At 39.8% G+C, this 24141-nt stretch overlaps 1 protein-coding gene and 1 long non-coding RNA gene across 5 annotated transcripts in view; one reads left to right on the top strand and one right to left on the bottom strand.

Annotated features, from left to right (window-relative positions):
- Window positions 1-3850: 3850 nt before the first annotated feature.
- Window positions 3851-9970, bottom strand: LOC121293156. 2 transcript variants are annotated; one of them, XR_005946445.1, is made up of 4 exons: window positions 8832-9970; window positions 8582-8628; window positions 6345-6472; window positions 3851-6226 (listed from the first exon to the last, which is right to left on the bottom strand). It is a non-coding gene; the product is annotated as an uncharacterized LOC121293156 (long non-coding RNA). The 2 variants fall into 2 exon arrangements; XR_005946446.1 differs by lacking the exon at window positions 8582-8628 and having other exon boundaries at window positions 8832-9943.
- A 23-nt stretch (window positions 9971-9993) lies between these two features.
- borcs5 (BLOC-1 related complex subunit 5) overlaps window positions 9994-24141 on the top strand; it is a 94090-nt gene continuing 79942 nt past the window's right edge. Inside the window, exons 1-4 of one of the 3 annotated variants that reach the window (XM_041215911.1) lie at window positions 9994-10334; window positions 15510-15587; window positions 20844-20931; window positions 23244-23390. In XM_041215911.1, the coding sequence (XP_041071845.1) occupies window positions 20877-20931; window positions 23244-23390 (202 nt within the window). In that variant the 5' untranslated portion in view covers window positions 9994-10334; window positions 15510-15587; window positions 20844-20876. Of the gene's footprint in view, window positions 10335-15509; window positions 15588-20171; window positions 20264-20843; window positions 20932-23243; window positions 23391-24141 lie in introns of all 3 variants that reach the window. The other 2 variants (XM_041215910.1, XM_041215909.1) reach the window with 2 other exon arrangements.

Here is a 24141-nt window from a genome sequence, read left to right on the forward strand (position 1 = left end):
TTAATTTTCATTTTTCTGACTAAAATGAAGATCAAATATGAAAACACAAAAATTGAATTTTTCATGACAGGATAGTGCCATTATTATTGAACAATCATAAATTTTTACTTCAGCTTGGATTTTTTTGTAGTGAATTCTGGAGATGCTTTTCTTTCTCAACCATGCTTTGCAAAAAGTAACTGGAAACATCTGCCATATGTATTTTGAGAAGGGTGCAATCCCACATGTTGAATTCAGGTCAGATAAAGAAATGTTTGGGAACTGTGTCTTTGCAATTCATTTAAGTAGAATCTAAGCATGAACTTAGAACATTAATTTTCAAATACAGTATCTTGTATTGAAAATTAAATTTCAGTTATTCCTACAGTTGACTCCACCAACACCCCACCCGACCCCAACCCCCACCATTACCTTTCAGATCTTGGTAAATGACAGTTTCACAAAACTACTTCTTGTTTAATGCTGTGCCCTGAGGGAAGCCAGGTACTAGAAGAAATTTCTTCAAGAAATATCAGCAAAAACACAATTATACCCTCCCCTAACATGATGTACTTGATGCTGTATTTTCAACCACAAAGGCAGCCAAATGGAGTTTTGCAATTTCAATCAAATTGGTGAAATTCACTATAAATTGTGGGGATGGAGTTGATGGTGAGGTTCAGTTTTCATTGAGTATAATTGTTTTGAACTCTTTTTATTCAGTTCAGTGCTGCTGTAATTGGAGAAATTGGCTCGAAAGTACAAGTGATAATTCTGCTCCCTCAGTGAAAAAATCAGCAATTTCACCTGATAGTGTACAGGGTAGAAAACTTAACTGGAATTAACATATTTTGAAGGTTATTTAGGTAAAGCCTCCTGCTTTAATTGTGTATCTAATAACATTATCCATTCTTAATGCTACACTAGTGTGGGAGCTAAAATTATGAAAGTGATATCTGAACTACAAATGTTTTTGACAAATAATAATATTGATAGCAGCTGCCATCATTGTGCATTAACAAGAACTACACTTTAACAATCTCACTCTGGTTCAGCTGATTAAAGCCAGATTATCCAAAAGTGGGGTGAAACTTCTTCCCAAAACGAGGATGCTCATGTTGTTTCCAGAATAATATGTTTGAAAAATAAGTATGGACAGGTGGGGAACCACAAATGGTCACTAACCAGAAAAAGCCTGAGGCACCTTGTACTAACAGTCAGTTCATCAGCCTTTTGTTGGTCTTCACACTGTCGTGCAAGAAACATGGAGTTACAGGATTCGTCTGAAAACAGAAGAGGGGCAGAAATTATACTTAGTGTGGAAAAAGATATTTATGTTCCTATAACAAAATTGAATCCAAAGATCTTGTTCAGGCTGCTTCTTGCTATTTGGCTAATTTAGTCATTCAATTTTGTTTGTTGAGCTGCAGTATGGAACCATGGCCCTCTGATCACATTGTCATGTATCTATGCTGTGTCTCACATTTTATCTGTCACATTTCCAAATGTAAATGTGTTGTGTGTGCACCAGCTTGGTGAAAGATTCATTTTTTTTTTTAAATCACAATTGAATCGCTTTGGAATCTTGCGAACATGAATGAAATCCATCAGGATAACATTTTTAAAAATTACAAATTGTAAATGCAAGTCAGTAATAGCTACCAGTAAAAAAGGTGATCAAACAAGTAGCTCCAGATATTACTTTCACCATTGGCCCTAAGCTCTAGAATTCTCTCCTTAAACCCCCACTATCACTTAAAACCTAATTCTTTGACCAAGCTTTTAATCAGTCCTGTCATCATCTCCTTTTTTGGCTTACTATCCATTTTCTTTGTTTATAGCTTTTGCGAGGCATCTGAGGAGTTTTTGTTTACACTGAAGGTGCTTTATGAATCAAATTGGTCTTGTTGTTAAACAGTGTCTATTGATGCTGCATGTTTCCACAAATAATATTTTATCTAATAGGGGCACAAAGAAGTAAGCTCCTGTAAAATCAACTTCGGAAAAACCTTTTAGTTACCACATTGTGCTCATTAAAAATATATATTTTCATCATTAAGTAGCATAAGGCACAGATTAAGTTAAGTCAGCTTTACTTCTGTCTCTGACACTGAGGATAATATGATACTCATTAAAAAATGATTATAAAAAGTGACAATACATGCCTGACCTTCTGCCTAATGAATTAAATTATATGATGTTTGAAATTCTACGTGAAGTTGACTCTCACTTGGTCACCAATGGGTTAACAACGTTGATCATGCTCATGGATTAAAATGATTGTCATATAATTCAGTATCCTCTATCAACATACAATTTTCTTTAATGGTTCACCAATTTCTTAAGCGGTTTGTACCTACTGGTGATTTTGGTCTTCAAAAATACTTTGATTTGTTCCTTTAACTTCTTACAGACTTTTCTACAGAAACTAAAAATACAAATTTCAATGGAGATTAGAGTGTTGATGGTTTCTGTGGTAGGTATTTCAAAATAATTTCCTTTCTATTTAAGGACTAGGCTTAAAAAATTCAGTTATAGTATGAGAGCATATGGAAAGTTAAATTATTTACTACTTGGGATTATAACAGATGTTGGCTAAAATATCTTCTTATCAGGGACTTCCAACTATAGGACTCGCAGCTTACTGGATACAGTTCAACAGTATAACATCTTAAAGTTGTTTAAAAAAACATATTTTACTTGATAATTGATTTAAAGCAACATATCTATTATTCGGCTTCATATTTTGTATTCTGTCATGCACTGTGTGCTTTGTTCATTTATGATTTTGATCCTGATCTTGACACAGGAGGTGAATGAAAGTAAGTTCTGAGCAAACATAACTTTGCCTTTTGCTAAAGATAACCTGATAAAGTCTTTTTAGAAAATGAGTTTTTAAATTAAAAATAATTAAAGCATTGCTTATTTTCATTTGAATTTTTTTAAAACTCAAGTTGTAACTGCCAGGGTCAGGTACAACGACTAGAATCATTGTGATCATATTGCTTCTATCCCTGCATCACTGGCTGTTACTAAATTAGGTTTAGACTGCAATGGAGAGGAGGACTAGGACATATATATCAGAAAATGGCTTTGAGATAGAGGATCAGTATGGTCTGGTTAGGTGGCGGAGTGGGCTTGAGGAGCTAAATGGCCTACTCCTGCTCCTATTTCCTATATAGTAAGTTTTCACAAGGGAACAATCTCCACTGCCTTAATGGTACGGCGGATAAAGGCACAATCGCTGGTTTCCTAAGTTAGCTAAGGGCAGCTGGAGAAGCTGGGAGTGCTATAACACGCCGTTAGAAATGGAAAATATCAACCAGGGTTCAATCCAAATGTTGCTTGGTGTGGTACTGAAGGGCCAATGCTTTGGAACTCAATCCTGGCAGGAGTCAGCACCTTCAAGAAAAAAAGGTAGAAATTTGGGGAGGAAAAGAAACAATGTTTCCCAGGATGGAAATTTTTGGCCCAAAATATGTCTTTTGTTCCTCCAAAGGCACTTATACATTTTTTTAAAAATTTTGTGCGCTGTTTCTGCTTTAATGAATTTTTTTTTATCCATATATGTATATCCAGGTGGTCTTGTGGCACATTGGTAGCATATCTACCTTTGTCCCAGAAGCTCCAGGTTCAAGTCCCACTTCAGGACTTGAAAGTGCGTTTATAGCATGGCCAAACAGGCTGATTATCAGCTTGTAAATCCTTCAAATATGCTTGATGCCAAGTGGTAGAGTACTGCAGGAGGCAAAGACAAACATGTTACCGTTCCTTCCAATTCACAATATGAAAAATGGGTTAGTTACGTCAATAACTACCACACTTGACCAGTTAAATAAGTCGGGGAAAAAAAGAAAGCATTATTGTGCTGTTGTAGCTAGGACTTCAGTTTTATTTAAACTTCATGATTGATGGTGCAATTCAGTGGTGAGCTTGGTAAACCTTAGCATATCATTAGCACATCACTATACAAGAACAATTGCATTTATATCCCAAGGTGCTTTAAAGGAGTGTTTTCAAACTAATTTTGACACTGGGTCACATAAGATATTAGGACAGATGACCAAAAGCTTGGTCAAAGAGGTAGGTCTCAAGGAATGAGTTAAAGGAGGAGAGAGAGGTAGGCCGTCGAGGTTTGGGAGATAATTTCAGAATTGAGGAGGTAGGTGGCTGAAAGCAGGTCGCCAATGGCACTCCAATGCAATACTGAGGAAATTCTGAATTGTCAGAAGTGCTGTCTTTTGGATGAGACTTTAAACCAAGGCCCTGTCTCCTGGGTGGGGGTTAAAGATCCCATGACGCTATTTCAAAGAAGAGCAGCGGAGTTATTCCCAGTGTCCTGGTCTATATCCATCCCTCAGCCAATATTGCAAAAAAAAAATCAAATTAACTGTTCATTGACAAATCGCTGTTTTTGGGAGTTTGCCATGTGCAAATTTGCTGCTGCTGCCCCTACACTATAATCATAATTATACTTCAAAAAGTACTTCCTTGGCTCTAAGCACTTTGAGGTATCCTGAGGTTGTGAAAGGCACTATATAAATGCAAGTTTTCTTTTCAGTGGTGGAGCAATGAAAATCTTGAATGTGCAAGATGTCAGAATTGGAGGGTTTCAGAAGTTGGAGGGGTTTACAGAGATAGAAGGATAAGACCAAGGAGGGATTTGGAAATAAAAATGATAATTTTAAAATCAAGGCATTGCTGGACAGTTTGGGAACCTGTAACTTTGATAATTTTTTTTATTCCTTCTCAGGATATGGATCTTGCTGGCAAGGCTGGAATTTATTGCCCAAGCCTAGTTACCCTGAGAAGATGATGCTGGTGGGCTTTCTCCTTGAACTGCAACAGTCCATTGTAGTGGTTTGATACTGTGGGCTAGTACAATTACATTTCAACCACATTGGTGTGGGTCTGGAATCAGTGTAGGCCAGATCAGGTAAGCCTCCCTAAAGAACAATTTCTGACAATCCGACACCTTTGTGGTCAGTTTCATTAATACCGACATTTTCATTTCCAGATTATCTTTTGGAATGAATTCAAATTTTCAAAATGCCATGGTGGGATTTAACTCATCTAGATTATCAGTCCAAGTTTTTGAATTGGTAGCCTGGGAACATAAGCTGTATACTATGGTACCTGAAAAAAATTACACAACTGAGTACTTGTTTTATTGCAATAGTGCAGAAATATGTTGTTAAATTGGTAACTGAGGATTAAAGGAATACACAAAATAATTAAAGAAATTCTAAAGAAATCTTTAATTAAGTTCACTCACTTTCTGTTGAGGCCTGAGTTGTTTCCGAGTTTAACAATTTTTAGCTTGCCTCAGGAGTAAACCCTAGATAAAAACCTTTACTTAAAAAAAATGTTTTCAGGAATTAACTACAGTCAAATCCAAATCCCCAAAGAGGAGACCTGATTTTTGTGGAATGCTGGTGCAACTCTAGGCTGAGGAGTGCCACCTGCTGTTTGTCAAAATGTACTACATAAAACACAAATGTGAGCCATAAAATCAGGAAAGAAAAGTGGAGAGAGGGGCAAATTGATCATATTAAGAGGAATATGACAGAATCCATTAAATGTATATGGACTGTAATAGTATTCCAGCTGATTTTGCTCAATTCCAGTATCTCTCCATCTATAAAGGATGATGGACACACAGCCATCAACAAATCCATTTCAGATGTGATGTCATCATATGGCGCACCTTGCTGATGGCTGAAGAGACCAATGCTTGAGAGAGGTTCTGTCACAAGTGCTGCACATGAAGCTACAAACTGTCATTGTGGGTTGTTGTTTTCGGTTGAAGTCTGTTGCCTAGCAGCCGCTGGTCATCATGGTGGTGCATGCCAGCCCACAGGATGTGTCGCCATTTTCCTCTGTCACCAGCTAGTGACTCCCAGGTGCGATAATCGATGTCCAGGGCCTTCATGTCACGCTTGCAAGCTTCCTTAAAGCGGAACTTTGGATGTCCCACTGGTCATCTTGCTCCAGCTACCTCACCATACAGAAAGTCCTTGGGTATGTGACCATTTTTCATCCTGCCATCCTGTCCAAGCCAATAAAGTCACCTCTGTTTGGATGAGTTGTAACAAAATTGGGGACTTTGAGAGGACTGCCATATTTGTCCTGCTAGGATAAATCCATACTGTGCCGCAGATGGTTACATTGGACTAGTAATCCAGAGAAGGCAATTCAAATCCCACTGTGGCTGCTTGAGAAATTGAATTCAGTTAAGGAGAAAAATCTGGAAATATAAAAAAGAACACTAATCAGTAAAAGTGACCAAATAGCTCTCAGATTGTTGCTTAACCCCAACTGGTTCACAAAATGTTCTTTTTGAGAAGAAAACCTGCCATCCTTACCCAGTCTGGACTATATGTGACTCCAGTTCTACATGAATGTGATGAATGTGGTCTGGCAAGGCACTTAGCTACATTAGAGTAACTAGGATTGCATAATAAACATTGGAAATGCCAATGACACCCACGTTCTGAGAATGAAAAAAGAGAATAATCAGTTAAGCCCATTTGTATTTGGAGCAATGGAGGAGAACATGTTAAAAATCCTTCATAATTTGTCTGGAGTTAAGTATTTGTATTTTGGGAGTGGTGACATTTTCAAAGTCCTTAGAATTGTGGCACTGCACCCACAAAAGTTAATTTTATGTATATTTTAAGATGGACAATAATACAGACACAAGCCTACCAATAGCACCAGGGGAAATTGTTTCATATTTATTTGCATTTAACGAATAATGAAGTATTGAGTCACTGCAGAGGATTAATTTTAACATCGCTGGCTCATTCTATTCATCCTTGCCTTTTGTCTCGTGTCATCCCAACATCAAACTATAGCTGCTACCAGCGTGCCGGCTGACTGACATTTCTGAGGCCCAAAACTGTTGAGTTGCCTTAGGCTGTTCATTTGGTATTCGCAGCTCAGTGGCAAGATTTAAATGAGGCCCAAGCCTCAATTTAATTACTAAGGGCGGGATTTTCTAGCCCCATCTGCCACCAGACTCGTCAATGGACTTTTGGCTGGGCCGCCGAATCTGCCGCAGTGTGTCCCACCACAATGGGGCTGGAAAATCCTGGCCTAAGAATTGTAACGAACATTCTATTATATTTGTTGCTGGAACAAGAAATCTTGAACGGATTAAAGTATTAAAGATTAAAGCATTAAAGATTAAAACCCCTCTCTATCTCTGTAATCTCCGCCAGCCCAACAAACCTCCAAGATATCTGCTCTCCTCTAATTCTAGCTTCAATCGCATATCCTCAATTTTAATCATTCCACCATTGGTGACTGTTTCTTCAGTTGCTAAGGCCTTAAGCTCTGATCCCTGATCCTCTCTGTCTCTTCTCTTTCCTCTTCTAACAAGCTCCTTAAAATTGACCTCTTTGACCAAACTTTTGGTCATCTACCCTCATATCTCTTTGTGTGGCTTGGTATCAGATTTTCTTTATAATGCTCCTGTGATGTGCCCTCGAGATGTTTTATCATACTAAAGGCACTATGTGAATACACACTATTGTTGTTTGAGCATGAGACTGAAGCTCATACTTCAATTAACTTTCCCATTTTGCCAGCAACATTCGTTAAAATTATTTTATCTTGTGCATTCTATTGGCTCCATGACATACTTATTGTATTGTTATGCTGCTACATTGCAAGTGAAATTCACATTGACAGTTACATTGATCAGGACATTGTATGTTAATACAATATTGATCAAATTAAACTCAGATATGGTCAAATATTGCAGCATAGAATGCTGATTTTGTCTGTTTCCCACAATGAGTGAGCTTGTATCAGTGCAATTGGGGTTAATAATGTCATTATGTAGGATAACAAGTGGGTGGCTATGTTTTGATTGACTTAGAGCTCATGGAGAGAGCATGACGAGAAGCTTGCAAGGAGGTTATTAGTGAGATTGAGTTATATGACAAAAGCAGGGGTAAAGGTTTCAGCAACAGTGGGATGAGATAGGCAAAGAGGTGGGACCGTTATGGAGTTGGAATTAGATATTCCTGGTTAGAGATGGGATTTAGATTTGAAAATCTCTGGCAAACAGGAGACAAAGGTTTTGCATGGCCTGAATCAATTTCAGAATGTGGTCAGAGACAGGGATAGTAGGGCAAAGAACTAGTTTGTTTCAGTCTTCATGTTCCACTGGTGTAAATTTTCATTCATCAATAACTTAATATTAGTCAGGAGTTCTGAGCATGGAGGTGACTGTAGGACAACAGAAGCAATATCTGATCTTATCATAATACATGTGGAAGCTACCCTGTGCTGCAAATGATGTCACTGAGACACACATTTAGATAAAGGGAGAACCAGGGATAGCACGTGAGGCGCTACAGAAGCAATCATACAGAAAGAGAAACCATTGCTGGAGATGTGCTGGCTATGTTGGGATAGGTAAGAGTGGAAAAGTGGTCAATCATGTTGATAAAGATGCAGAAAGATGATGCATCATGGTCTCAGCTGCACAATTTGGTGACTTTTGCCAGGGCAGCCTCAGCAATGTTATCAGGACTGAAGAAATTTGAACTGGGATGTTACAACAACAAAACAATTTGCATTTTTATAGCACCTTTAATGTCAAGATATTCCAGGATGCCTGTAACACATTCGAGAAACCTAGAGAGAAAAAAGAAGTTAGAAATGAGATGATAATTGAAGAGGGAGAGGGGTGAGCCTTTGAGGATGGGGAATTAATAGGTTTGAAATTAGAAAGCAGTGGCTGAGCAGAGAGCCATTAGCTTAGAGTCCAAGAAAGGCTTTCTAATACTTGGCTTGAATTTTTCCACTGATATTTACAGAACTGGAATTCAGTCTAGTACCTGGGAGTGGCTCATATTCAGATAATGTCTTCTTAGCAACAGACAGTCTGCAGTTTTTGTGCGCTTTTACAAATAGCCAGCTGGTGGTCTTTCTCCTCTGGGCTGACGCGAATCCATTGATACCATCCCTAGGGATGTATGAGTCACGCTCAGCTTTCCTTTGGTTCACAATAGGAGCCTTGTAACAACAGGCATTGGATACCCTCTGACAACCATGGAACTGGAGAATCATTCTTTGCAGTTTGGTCCCTGATACTTCACACTCATTAGTGAATCTTTAAAACTATTTTCGGTATAATTAAAGTAAAATACTTTTTAAAGCTTTCTCTTACCTCTTTGAGCCTAAGATACGTGCACCTGTTAAGTGACATTCTTATTTAAATATATGTGGAATGTGAATTAAAATAATTTGGATTTGTATGATACGTGAAAAACTCCTCCACTGTAAATATGTGTAGAGTTACTATTGCTAGACAAAAACAGAAAATGCTGGAAAAAGTCAGCGGGTCTGACAGCATCTGTGGGGACAGGAAAAACAAAGTTAACGTTTCGAGTCTGTCTGACTTTTTCAAAGCTGCTGAGTTTTTCCAGCGTTTTCTGTTCTATCTGATTTCCAGCATCCGCAGTATTTTGCTTTTATCTTACTATTAGCAGACACTTGTTTACATTTGTGGTTTAAATTAGGATATTGGTTGGAAAGAATAAAATAAGTAGAAACAGTCCAGGTACTTAGTAATTTTGGTGAGCAGTCAATGACTGGGTTCAGGATCCGAGAGGCCATAGCTTAGATAAAACAAAAAACTGCGGATACTGGAAATCCAAAACAAAAACAGTATTACCTGGAAAAACTCAGCAGCTCTGGCAGCCTCGGCGGAGAAGAAAAGAGTTGACGTTTCGAGTCCTCATGAGTTCTGTTGAAGGGTCATGAGGACTCGAAACGTCAGGCCATAGCTCAGTTCATGTTTAGAGGTTTAATATCTCAGCCGAGGCACAGCACTTGGTCTGCTCATTGCTACCACTACCTGCTGGTAACATTAAAATCAGCCAAAGCGCACAAATAAACAGTCGACTCTGCTGACGATGGTTACGGCCGGAGGACCAATATCACCTTGCAAACTGTTGCTATTTTGTCTCCGGGGTTGAGGGTGACCCGGAAGTGAGCAGTCATTGCACTCCTTGTGTTACATTATATTTATTGGGCGGAATTGTAACAGGAACGCGAGCGGTGTATCCACTGCCTGCATTCCATTCCGAACCTTGTCCGGAGAGCGCGCGCCAGCAGCAGGCTGTGTGCTTGCGGAGAGCGGGGGGGGGGGGGGTGCGGCGGGAAGAGAGGTTTGAATGTTTTTCGGAAAGAAGGCTGGGAAACAGCAGGCCGCACAGCGTGGAGTGACATCTTTATTTGTTGTGAACGGCGACGGGTGTCCACGCGTGCGCTGTTTAAGGGAAAAGGCTCGTTGGTTTTGCGTGTTTCCAGGTGTGACGGTCTGCCTTCAGCCTCAGGTAAAGCTGTTGCACTGCTAGACGTTTTTATAATGAATTAGTCTAGTCATTAGTGATCGTGCAGACAAAATGTAGCCTAGATTCTGTTGTTTGAGGAAGATGGGGGCGGTGGCGAATGTAATTTATTGTTAAGTAGTAGACTATGACTTGGAAATTATTTGACTTCTGTTGTTAAGTGTTGGGAATGTTGCTATGGGGTTGGGGGGATGAGGGGTCTTCATACTGAAATATCTGTGCAACGTGCAAATTCAGATTTTGAAAGGTTTGTTCAAAAATACTCGTGCTCGCAGGTTTCTAAAAGCATTTTATTTGAATGGATTGCACCTTTCTATGCATTTTTGTTATACCAGATGATTTATATCAAGTAATGACTTAGGAGTAACTATTTGAAAATCTTGCCAATAGGATTGCATGTGAATAACCAATTGGATAGAATGTAAAATCTAGTTGTCTAATAACATACAGTAGGACCATGTTATATAGAATGAGTCGGTCAAGACAAAGTTGCAAGCTGTATAGTAAAACGGAATTACCGTGAAAGATTGAAGGCACATGAGTAGTCACCCATATCAGAGTTGCATTGCATCTATTGCTGTCAATTGGATCATACAAAATGGTTTCACCCTTTAGTGTACACCAAATGAGTTACATGTTCTGGAAAAAAGGAAGTGGTTGGAGGAAAAGAGCGTGCAACCTTTCCTTCCTGGACTCCTGCAGCCTTTGATATGATCAACCAGATCATCATTCTCCTGTATTTTTTTCTCTGTTATTCCACTTTTAAGGGATTGTCCTTGTTTGGTTCCATTCTTACCTATTCAGTTGTAACCAGAGAATCTCCAGCAATGACTTCTCTTCTACTGCTGAACAAATATCTCCAGTGACAATAAGGATCTATCTTTGTCCCGTTTCCTTTCTCAGCTACCTGCTGCTCCTTGATGACATCATCTGCAATCTTTGTTGACCCCAGCACTGTCTCTGTCTCTGTGTTGTCAGACTGCTTGATCAATATTACATTTTTGATTAATGCAATTTTCTCTTTTGGGAAGGCTGAAGTGATAGCCTCCAGCTCCAATTATAAATCCCATAGGTCGTCACTGATTCCACCATCTCCCAGGCCATTATTTCAGGCTGAACCAGACTGTTCAGTTTCGACATTGTTCTTGACCCTGAGCTACTGAGGCCCACATCCTCTCCATCACAAAAATCATTTACTCTAACACTGACTGTATCAGCAGATTTACAGCTAAAACTTGTGCCTTTGTCACCTTCAAAATTGATTATTCCAATACTCTCCTGGCTGGCCTCCCATCCTCCACCATTCTGTCAAAACCTTCAATTTGAGATACTTGTCTTTGCCCCATCCGATTTCTGTAACCTCACCCCTGAACTCTGCAATCCTCTGAACTCTGATCTTCAGTGCAACCTTACCCCTGATCTTTTCCCCACTATTGACAGTTGTGCCTTTTAGCATGTGCTAGAATTTCTTCCCTTAAACCCCTCTGAATCTCTACCTCTCCTTGCCCCTTTCAGGCTTTCCTTAAAACCTACCTCTGTGACAACTTCTGGCCATCCCTCCTAATACCACCTCCTTTGGCTCCATGTTCAATTTCTTCTCTGATTATGTCTCTGTGAAGCATTTTGAAACAACAGAGCAACAGTTATAATTAGATAAAAGCAAAATACTGCAGATGCTGGAAATCTAGAACAAAAACAAAAATATCTGGAAAAACTCAGCAGGTCTGACAGCATCTGCGGAAAGGGATACAGTTGATGTTTCAAGTCCGTATGACCCTTCATCAGAACTAAAAAATATAGAAATGAGATGAAATATAAGCTGGTAGAAGGGGGTGGGAGGGACAAGTAGAGCTCGATAGGAGGCCAGTGATAGTGGAGGCCAAGAAAAGATTGCCAAAGATGTCATAGACAAAAGGACAAAGGGGTGTTGACGGTGGTGATATCTAAAGGATGTGCTAATGGGGACATTAAGGGTAGCAAGCAGGACAACCTAGTGGCAGATGGCCATAGTGGGGGTGGGGTGGGGGGAAGGGATTGAAATGGTCTAAAAGGTGGAGATGAAACAACAGATTGAAATAAATTTTAAAAATAGGTGGGAGAAGAAAAATATATTTGTAAAAAAATTATAAATTATTGAAAAAAGGGGGATCGGAAAGGGGGTGGGGTTGGAGGAGAGAGTTCATGATCTGAAATTGTTGAACTCAATATCAAATTGGAAGACTGTAAAGTGCCTAGTCGGAAGATGAGGTGCTGTTTCTCCAGTTTGCATTGAGCTTCACTGGAACATTACAGCAGGTCAAGGATGGACATGTGGGTATGAGAGCAGGGTGGTGTGTTGAAATGGCAAGCAACAGGGAGGTCTGGGTCATGCTTGTGGACAGACCGAAGGTGTTCCGCAAAGTGGTCACCCAGTCTGTGTTTGGTCTCTCCAATGTAGAGGAGCCCGCATTGGGAGCAGCGAATGCAGTAGACTAAATTGAGGGAAGTGCAAGTGAAGTGCTGCTTCACTTGAAAGGAGTGTTTGGGCTCTTGGATGGTGAGGAAGGGGGAAGTAAAGAGGCAGGTGTTGCACCTTCTGTGGTCGCATGGGAAGATGCTGTGGGAGGGGGTTGAGGTGTAGGGGGTGATGGAGGAGTGGACCAGGATGTCCCAGAAAGAACGATCCCTGCAGAAAGCCGCTGGGGGGGTGAAGGGAAGATGTGTTTGGTGGTGGCATCATGCTGGAGTGGCGGAAATGGCGGAGGATGATCCTTTGAATGTGGATGCTGGTGAAGTGATAAGTGAGGAGAAGGGGGACCCTATCATGGTTCTGGGAGGGAGAGGAAGGTGTGAGGGCAGATGCGCGGGAGATGGGCCCTGTCAACCACCGTGGATGAACAATCAGTTATAATCAGATGGTTCAATCAGTAAAACTTGGCTTTGAGCAATAATACAAAATAATGAACACTTTACACTTACCCCACATCAGTGTGTTGTCTTGTCTGACTTAAACAAAATAACTTCTAATTATCCTTTTGCCTCCAAACCTTCTGTGACCTCTCACATTTCATGTTAAATTTTGTGCTTGCAGTGCTCCTAGTATCTGCTGGCTAGGGCCAGTGCTTGTCAGTTGTTAATAGCCTATTAGTGACTATCCTCCAGGGGTTAGATTAGCAATGTGTTTGGGGAATCAGTGGAAACATGCAAACCAGTAGAAATTCAGGATCCGATTAACCCTTAGTGGCAGACTTGGTAATCTGATATCTGAGTTTGGTATATCAGGAGTGCTAAAGGGCACTGTTCATGCTTGACCAGCACCCTGGTTGGTATCGGAATTTGAAAGTGGGACTTTTCTCACTCAATTCCAGATAATCCTGCAAGTCAGTGTCCTAACAGGTAAGATGGTCCTAGATAGACAGCAGCTGGAAACTTTACCAGTGCTCTACAGTTAGTAGACTGTATAATTTTACTTCAATATAGACTAGCACTTGAACTGCTTGGACCTGGCACACCTCTGCAGACAACTCACAGACAGATGTCAATTTCTCAGCAGTTTGGGTTGGAGATTCCTAAATATCTTAATGGATTTTTCACACATAGCTGAGCAAAAATAAATGTGGCGCATCTCCGCAGTCAGAAACCCCCTATATGTCACTTGGTTTCTTTTTTGGTTTGTTTATTTAGTGGATGTTCAGGCAAGTTGTTGAGTTGTAATAAATTGGATACTTTACCAATAATGTCCCAGCTGTATAAGAGTATTCGTCAAGATAACTTATCAACAACTTGTGTATTATCAATTATTTTAGCTGTACTTATTTCTGTGAAACAAATTGATAAATTTGATTGCATTCATTCTTTTAACAGGAGCTAATATAGGAACAGTAGGCATCTGTCCACATAATTATGATTAAAACTTGAACCAATTGCCAAGTAAATATTGAGTAAAGTGAAAACCAAGATATTTTCTTACAAATGCTGGGGCCTGACCCATCAAAAACAATTCTCTTTTGGTTCTATCATTAAATCACAAATTTTGTTGAATAATGAATGTTGCTCATGTGCTTTGTTTGCAAATACCTGTATTCAAACCTGAAATTGTCATGACTGCTAAATAAGGCTTCCTCCTCTCCTGGGAGTGTGTGTTTTCTAAGCATATTTTAAAAATCAAACTACAGGAAATATATATTGAGCAGTCCAGAACTTGGGTTGCGGTAGTGTGCTCTTTCTTAAGGTCAGTGTGTACATGTTGACTTTACTGGACAAACAGTGCATAGTTACCAGCTTCATCTTAAAGGTAGAATCTTATGGTCATTGACAAAGGAATGACTCTCATTGTTCATCTCTCTGACAGCTGCCCACAGAGTTTTCACAGGCTTTAGAGCAGAGTGTCCCTAATCCAGTATCTATTTAGCATGGTACCCTCTACATGGGATCTGTGGCACTTGTAGGGCAAGTAACAGTTTGGCTCATTGATCAGATTGAACAATCCTTGCTGAGACAAAGTCTAAACCAGGAAGTTCAAAGGAAGGGCTATAAATTAGATTCAAATATTGTACAGAAAGTGAAATAAAGATGGATAAATACAGATGGAATAAAAGAGAGATAAAAGACACAGAAAAATAAAATATATTTGAAAAGCTCTAATACTAAAATTCTTTGGAGAGATTGAAACTCCCCACTCGTAAAATCAAAATTTCAGAGCCAGAGAGGTTTATTTTGCAGCAACTTATCACTTACCCACACACTTAGTTTTGAATGTACCAGCCCAAAACCTTTCAGACGTTTAGTGCAGAGCTTGTGGTTACGTACATTTAAGCCATTGCAGACATTTCAGTGCTGAGTCTATCAGTGAGGACTGTTATAGCACATCTTGTGGAGGAGCAGGGTTTCTCTGACAGCAGCCTCCTGATTGGTGTCAGCCCATGTGCAGGTAAACACAGAGCTGCTGTCCAATTTACCCATTGTAATGAAGAGGGCTTCACCATTATTCTTATTGCAAAATTCATGCCATTGTCATTAGGGCATATTCCGCAGGACATAAGCAATGCAACAAAATAATTTCTCTGCAATGCTAAAGGTCTTGTATAAAACTAGACCAATTGTAACAAACTCAGAATGCTTTGGACAGGAGAATGCAAGATACCTGAACTGTAAACTTTATGTAAATATGATCTTCTGCAGTAATAAGAACAGAAAATGCTGGAAATACACAGCAGGTCAGGCAACATCGTGGAGGAAAGAACGGATTTGACGTTTTAGGTCTGTGATTTTTTTTTTGGTCAGAACATCAGATCATCTGCAGCAGTTCTAGTTTGTTTGTGTGTGTGTGTGTGTGTGTGTGTGTGTGTGTGTGTGTGTGTGTGTGTGTGTGTGTGTGTGTGTGTGTGTGTGTGTGGGGGGGGGGGTGGGGGGGGGGGGGGGTGATTAAGTGAATGGTTGTAACATGGTGTCACAAGACAGGTGTCCTGATGTTGCAATGCCAAGTGTCTTCAAACTGCTAAATCCATTGACATTAAATCCATGTTTTGAGTTACTAATATATTTCAGTTCTCCCAAACAAACTAAATGCAAGAGCAATGCACTGTTAGTTAGTTTGTTACATTTTAATTGCATCATTAAATCAGTGGGCTTGACTGATGAAAATATTTAACACAACTCTCTTTTTCTATTATTTTGACCATCATAAATGTTCATTTCACAACCAATTTCTTATATGGTGCTTTGGCAAATGTTTTCCAAAAGTCTGTATGACTTACATCTACAGCTTCACCAATATTTTCCATTATTCTTTTAAATAATTCTATCAGGTTAGTCAAGCGTGACCTATCCTTCAGAAACCTATATTGACTATCACTAACCATTCCGTGCCCTTCTAAGTATTAATTTATCTTCTCTCAGATTATAGTCTCTAGTAATTCTCCTAATTTAATAGTAGATAGTGGTCAGGATCTCCCTTTTGAACAGTGCTGTAACATTTTGCTACCATGAAGCCCTTTGACACAATCCTGATGGAAAATGATCGTTTGTTCTTTTGCTGGTCCCTCACTAACCTCTTCTGGTATTCTAGGGTACATACCATCCTGTTTAAAAACCAATTTTTAGTGCCCGCAACCTTTTTATAAAAGAAAAATAATTTGCTTAGTGCAAATATATGTTGGTTACACATCCTGTTCTTCATTTGCGTGCTATTAAAGATATTATTTACTCTTTTTTATAAATACTCAGGCAAACTACATTTGAGGCAATTTTTCAATTTCCTTATCTGCCACAATAATCTCTCCGTATTGTTTGTTTTTGTCGTAAAACAACATTGCTATTTCCCTTTATGTATGCTATTACTCTACATGATCCCTCTTAGCTCTCCTTACCACTTTTTATTTGTAGTTTACAATTATTTCTCACAATTCCCCTCGAATCTTCATTAACTTTAGCTTTATTATGTTCATTATCCCTTGTTTCAGCTATTGTTCACCCATGGAACCTCCTGAAGTCTGTTACCATTCTCCTCATTGTTTATATATTTCCAAGTTTTGTGTCATCTGCAAACTTTGAAATTATGCCATGCATATCCAAGTCCAGAGATATAGAGATAAAAACAAAAAACTGCGGATGCTGGAAATCCAAAACAAAAACAGAATTACCTGGAAAAACTCAGCAGGTCTGGCAGCATCGGCGGAGAAGAAGAGAGTTGACTTTTTGAGTCCTCATGACCCTTCTGTTGAAGGGTCATGAGGACTCAAAACGTCAACTCTTTTCTTCTCCACCGATGCTGCCAGACCTGCTGCGTTCTTCCAGGTAATTCTGTTTTTGTTCCAGAGATATAGATGTAGATGTGTATATACAGTATTACTTCTAATACTTTTCCATTCTAAGGCTAGACCCCTTCATTAAATAGTACTACACTGTCCCTTTTCGGTTTTCACAGAATCACAGAATTGTTATAGCACAGAAGGAGGCCAATTGTATTTGCGCTGGCTCTCCAAATGAGCAATGTGCCCAGTGCCATTCCCTGCCTTCTCCTGTAACCCTGCCCCTCTTCCTTTTTTGGCTATGTCTTTTCAAAATTTTATAACATGGGAGTTCCCAACCATACCTTGGGGAAAACATTACAATCAGAGGCCTTCAGCCTATAAGCCTATTTCTGTATTGTACAGTGGAATACAGAACTTGTTTACATGTGGCACCTTGCAGGTGAAGCCCCAGTGTGCTGGGATGCAGGGTACTATAATGCTGATTTGTCTCTAGGATTTACAAGTGTTGTGTTGCAGACATCAGTTACTGTTCAGAGGCAGAACAAGCACACATCCATAATTTGCCTCCTAGTGGCCAGGTAATGAGCAGCATGGGGAAGCCTAGAATTTTTCTTCATCTATTTGCTCATGTGATGTGGGCAACGCTGGCTAGACCAGCATTTACTACCCATCCCTAAGGCGGTGAGCCACCTTCTCGAACCGCTGCAGTCCATGTGGTGTAGGTACACTCAGTGTTGTGAGGAAGGGAATTCCACGATTTTGACCCAGAGACAGTGAAGGAATGGTAATATATTTCCAAGTCAGGATGGTGCGTGACTTAGAAGGAACTTGCAGTTAGTGATATTCCCATGTATCTGCTGCCCTTGACCTTCTAGGTGGCAGAAGTTGCGGGTTTGGAAGGTGCTGTCGAAGGAGCCTTGGTGAATTTCTGAAGTACATCTTGTAGAAGTTACACACTGCTGCCACTGTGCATCAGTGTGGAGAGTGTGAAGTTGAAGGTGACGGATGGGGTGTCAATCAAGCGGGCTACTTTGTCCAGGATGGTGTCAAGCTTCTTAAGCATTGAAGGAGCCGCACTCATCCAGGCAAATGGAGAGTATTCCATCGATCTCCTAACTTGTGCCTTGTAGCTGTTGTGCAGGCTTTGGGGATTCAGGAAGAGAATTGTTGTATGCAGAATTCCCAGTCTCTGACCTTCCCTTGTAGCCACAGTATTCATAAGGCTAGTCAGTTCAGTTTCTGGTCAATGGTAAACTCCAGGATGTTGATAGGGGATTCAGCAAGGGAAATGCCATTGAATGTCAAGGGGTGATGGTTGGATTTGCTCTTGTTGGAGATGGTCATTGCCTGGCACTTGTGTGGAACAAATCTTATTTGCCACTTATCAGTCCAAGCCTGAATATTGTCCAGATCTTATTGCATATGGTATCTGAGGAGTTGCAAATAGTGCTGAACATTGTGCAATAATCAGCGAACACCACCCATGCCCGATCTTATGATGGATGCATGGTGTTTGCAGCTGAAGATGATTAGGTCTAGGTCTCTACCCTGAGGAACTCCTACATGATGTTTATCAACCGAGCCATTTGATCTTCAACAACCATAGCCACCTTCCTTTGTGCTAGGGATAACTCTAACCAGTGGAGAGTTTTCCCCCTGTTTCCCATTGACTTCAGTTTTATTAGGGCTCCTTGATGTCACGTTCAGTCAAATGCTGCCTTGATTTCAAGGACAGTCACCCTCACCTCACCTTGAGTTCAGCTCTTTTTGTTTCAGCTTTGTTTGGATCAAGTCTGTAACGAAACCAGGAGCTGAGTGGCTCTGGCAGAACCCAAAATGAATGTCAGTGAACAGTTTATTGCTGAGTAAGTGCTGCTTGATAACAGCTTCCATCGCTTTGCTAATGATTGAGAGCAGTTGGATCTGTTAGATCCTGCTTTTTGTGGACAGGACATACCTGTGGAATTATCCACATTGCCAGCTAGATGCAAGTTTGTAGCAACACTGGAACAGCTTGGCTAGGCATGCAGCTAGCTCTGGAGCACAAATCTTCATTATTATTTCCAGAATGTTGTCAGGGCCCATAAACCTTGCAGTATCCACTGCCTTCCGCTGTTCCTTGATATCATGTGGAGTGAATTGAGTTGGTTGTAGACTGGCATCTTTGATGCTGAGGAGCTCAGCAGGAGGCTGAGATGGATCATCCACTCAGCACTTCTGGCTGAAGGTGGTTGCAAATATTTCAGCCTTGTCTTTTGCTCTGATGTGCTGGGCTTCCCCCCAACATTTAGGTTGGGAATATTTGTGGAACTTCATCTTCCAGCTAGTTGTTTAATTGTCCACTACCATTCATGACTGGATTTGGCTGGACTGTGGAGTTTAGATCTAATCCATTGGTTGTGGGATTGTTTAGCTCTGACCATGGCATGCAAGTATTCCTGTGTTAGAGCTTCACCAGGTTGACACCTCATTTTTAGGTATGCTTGGTGCTGCTCCTGGCCCTGCAGCGCTCTTCTTTGAAACAGGGTTAATCCCCTGGCATGATGGTAAAGGTGAAGCAGGGGATATGCTGGGCCATGAAGTTACAGATTGTGGCTGAATGTAATTCTGTTGCTGCTGATGGCCCACAGTGCCCCATGGCTGGCCAGTTTAGTGTTGGATCTGTTCGAAATCTATCCCACTTAGCACGGTGGTAGTAATCAGCAGGAGGTTTCCTTGCCCATGTTTGACCTGACGCCATGAGACTTCATGGTGTCAGGAGTCGATGTTAAGGACTCTCAGGGCAGCTCTCTCCCAACTGTATACTACTGTGCTGCCACCTCTGCTGGCTTTGTCCTGCCGGTGGGACCGGGCAAACCTAGGGATGGTGATAATGGTTTCTGGGACATAGTCATGCCCACTGAATCAAACCTTACAGACAATGTCAGAGCGTTGCTTGACGAGTCTGTGAGAGCTCTCCCAGTTTTGGCACAAGCCCCCAGATGTTAATAAGGAGGATTTTGCATGGTCAACAGGGCTGGATTTGCCATTGTCGTTTCCGGTGCCGATGTCAATGCCTTTTGATAAGTCCAGTTTCATTCCTTTTTTTTAGACTTTGTAGTAGTTTGATACAACTGAGTGGCTTGCTAGGTCATTTCAGAGGACATTTAAGAGTCAACCACATTGCTGTGCGTTTGGAGTCAGGTAAGGACAGCAGATTTCCTTTCCTAACGGGCATTAATGAACCAGATGGATTTTTACAACAATCAACAATGGTTTCATAGTCTGAAACCATTACTTTCACCATTACTGAGACTAGCTTTTTAATCCAGATTTTATTAATTGAATTTGAATTCCACTAGCTGCCATGTTAGGATTTGAACCCGTATTCCCAGAGCATTAGCTTGGGCATCTAGATTGCTAGTCTAGTGACATTGCCACTACACCACCGTCTCACCGAAATAACTGGTTAAAAAATGTTTAAAAGTTTTCACTACATCTTTGATTAAGTAGAAACATTTTTCTTTTTGGTGTGTATGTGAACTTGTTTTCTTTGTGGTGAGGGAAGTGTGAGGGGAAGGGGAGAGAGTGCAGAAAAAGTTCATTTGATGGCACTCCTTAAAACGTTTTGACTAAGCTTTTGATCACCTGACCTACTATCTACTTATGTGGCTCAGTGTCATTTTTTGTCTTATGCTCCTGAGAAATAACTTGAGCCGTTTTATTATGTTAAAGGTGCTGTACAAATAGAAGATCTTGTTGTAATTCTGTTTGGTTTGTACAGGGTTGAGGTATTCTGGGACCACATTTCAATACCATGGGAGCTGAACAGAGCACTTATGATAATAAACAACCAGAATGTCATGTCTCAGGTAAGTAACTGTAAGCGCTGGGACATCATTGACTTTCATTTCAGTTTCACCCAAGTGATATCTTGTGCCCTGTCAAGCAGCAGTATTGGGCTAGTATTAAAGAAAGTTAGCGTTCAACTTCTGCAGTATTATGGATAGATACGCATGCATAAAGGTAAAATTTTTGTACCAATTGTAATATAGTTTTAGTAAAGGTACACTGAATTGTTAGTACATTAGAATCAGCTTACAATAATTAATGTAGAAAGGCCCCAGTTTGAGCTCTATACCAAACAGATCACCATGTCAGGTACTGCACAGCTGATTGATCAACTGCTGTGCCACTTCAGTGCTTTCCCTGCACTCAAACTGCTCCAGCCCTTGGATAGAGGGGATAGCATAAACTATTTTTAAGGTGTGTTTTGGTTTAGATTCTCACAGATTCCCCCCCGGCGCTGGTGTCTATTTCTGGGTGTTACTGCCTTTAGCTCTAAAGCTAGAGACTCATTGCAATCTAAACCAAGACAAGCAGTTAACAGTCTTTGAAAGGATCCATCTTGGGTGTGTGTTAAGTTCAGGAGATGAGCAGGAATTATACAAGAACAAAAGCTGAATTTTAAATAGCCAGCTACACTAAATCAGATGCTGATGAGTAGCTGATAATTGGTCAGAGATTTGAAACATTTTCTGGTGACTAAATAGAAGAATTAGAACTATCGCAAATGCTGGATTCTACTTTCTCCAAAGGTTTTGTAGAAACATTATCTAGGGAATCCTTAATGAAATTGCCCTCAAATTTTCACTGCTGCTCTGAATCAATTACTGTTATAAGAAGGACTGGAATGGTACAAACTTTTGAGTTCTTTAATGACCAACTCGATGAATTATATAATCAAAATGTGCTACATAACTACATTTGTAACCTTAGTGCTGTTCAATAGCCAATTCCATTAATGGCAGGGCTTTTCATTTCTCCACAGAAGGGATTAAATAGGTCATTTATGTTAAGTGATGTGATTTATGTTTGGAGGTAAGATTATTGGTGAATTGACTAAAAATGTGACTTCTGGAAAGCAGCATATGGGACAAGCTTTTGCTTTTGGATTCCATTGCTAACAAAAGTGAAAAGTACCGTAGGAATTTGTTTAAAAGCAAAATACTGCGGTTGCTGGAAATCTGAAATAAAACAAAAAAATGCTATAAAAACTCAGCAGTTTCTCTGTTTCTCTCTCCACAGACCCTGCCAGGGTTTTTACTGCATTTTTTGGTCTTACAGGCATTTGTATTATATTTGCACCAATTCAAATATATGCTAGAATGGACCTCATGTAGTAAATGTCAAATTTGTTTTGTTTTCCCTAGTTATCCCACTTCAATTAAAAAAAAAAGCTTACCAATATGAATACGTACAGAAGTCATGAAAAAGTCAGTTGTATTTTGTGATGATAATCTTAGTTTTGCTATATTTTTTCTGTTTTATTATTGTTTCTTCCTGTTTTCCTGTCTCTCCTATTCTATTTCTTTCTCTTTTCCACTTGTGCTGTTCTTTCCAAATCTGTTTCTTTAGTGTCCTTTCTTTCCTTTCACTGTTTCTTTCTGCTTATTCACTTAAGATATGGTGGCGTAGTGGTAATATCACTGGACTAGTAATCTAGAGGCCTTGGAGATAGCAAGGAAGCTGATGGAGTTTGAATTCAATTAATTAATTAATAAACATTTGGAATTGAAAGCTAGTCTCAGTCATGGTGCTTCCAAACTCATCGGTTGTTGTAAAAACCCATTTGGTTCACTAGTGTCCTTTAGGGAAGGAAATCTGTCGCCCTTACCTGGTCTGGCCTACATGTGACTCCGGACGCACAGCAATGTGGTTGACTCTTAAATGCCCTCTGAAATGGCCTAGCAAGCCACTCAACAATTAGGGATGGGCAACAAATGCTGACCTTGTCAGTGACACCCACATCCCATGAAACAATAAAGAAAACAAAATATGTTTCTATTTTTCCACTTTCACTTCTCTCTCCATTTATTTTTCTTTTTGGATTCATTTTGTTTCTTTCTCCTCACTTATGTTTTTGTTTCCCTTTTACTTTGTTTTCTCTTTTATATTGGCTATCTTTCTGCTCTTCACTTTTCCCTTTTCCTCTTTTTATTGCAGTCACCTCTCTGCCATGAGCAGGCTGTATCTTCAATGACCATTGAGCTTGTGGCTTCCTAATAATATATTTGTTGAATATGCTGCCATATTAATTCTCATGGGCTATTTGTGTATGTGCATACCTTTTATAGATCAAAAACTATGTTAGGAAATGTGTCCCTTTTTCTTTCTTATTCAGCAACAAATTCTCCAGCGAAGCAAAGAGCTAAAATGGATGACATCGTCGTTGTTGCGACAGGAACACAACAACCTGCTCGAACCACGTGGAATGATCCAGATGTTATTAAGCTGCATGAAATTCCTACTTTCCAACCTCTGCTCAAAGGTAATACTTAGTTTCCATTCAGCTTTTTTAGTACTTGGCCTGTAGGTATTATCTAACTACAGTTAAATATCATTTGCTTTCATTCATTACATCTATGACCACAAAGACATCACAAGTGCCCATCTAATTTCAATATTGGTTTCTCTTCTTTACCTTTTTATTTTCCAAAATAAATCTTTGTCCACTCCTTAAGCAAATGTAATTGCTTCAGACATTTTTATTGATAACAGTTGCCTTTTGGTTTTGCTTGCAGTGAGTCAGATTATGCTATTGCAGAGATTGAGGCTGGAGTGCACATCTCCACTGAGATGATTTGGAACAGAGTTTGTAAGATATCTCCCTTGCAGATTGTGAAGTTAATATTTTAATGGGCTGCTGGGAGATAATTGTTTTCTTTCCCCATTGCAAGTAGACAGATGATACATTTATTTCTACAGTCAGGTAAATAAATCTCCATGTTTTATAAGGAGGTGTTAATACAGGACATCATATGGGTTTACTCTGTCCCATTTGTTTATGGTGTGGGCTTCTATATTGAGGGCTAAGAAATATAATGCTTAAGAGTAGATTGAACTTGTATCTTCTTTGCCTAAAATCTGTGTGATAATATTATTAAAATGTTCCGCTTTACTAAAGATATTCAAATTCAGAACTTCTATTCCTGCAAATGTGAATTTTGGTACAATTATTCCATAATTTGCCATCATATTTGAATGTGTTTATCTTTGATGATTACTTGTATGTTTCCAAT

Source organism: Carcharodon carcharias, chromosome 21 (assembly GCF_017639515.1).
Source record: "Carcharodon carcharias isolate sCarCar2 chromosome 21, sCarCar2.pri, whole genome shotgun sequence".
Taxonomy (NCBI): domain Eukaryota; kingdom Metazoa; phylum Chordata; class Chondrichthyes; order Lamniformes; family Lamnidae; genus Carcharodon; species Carcharodon carcharias.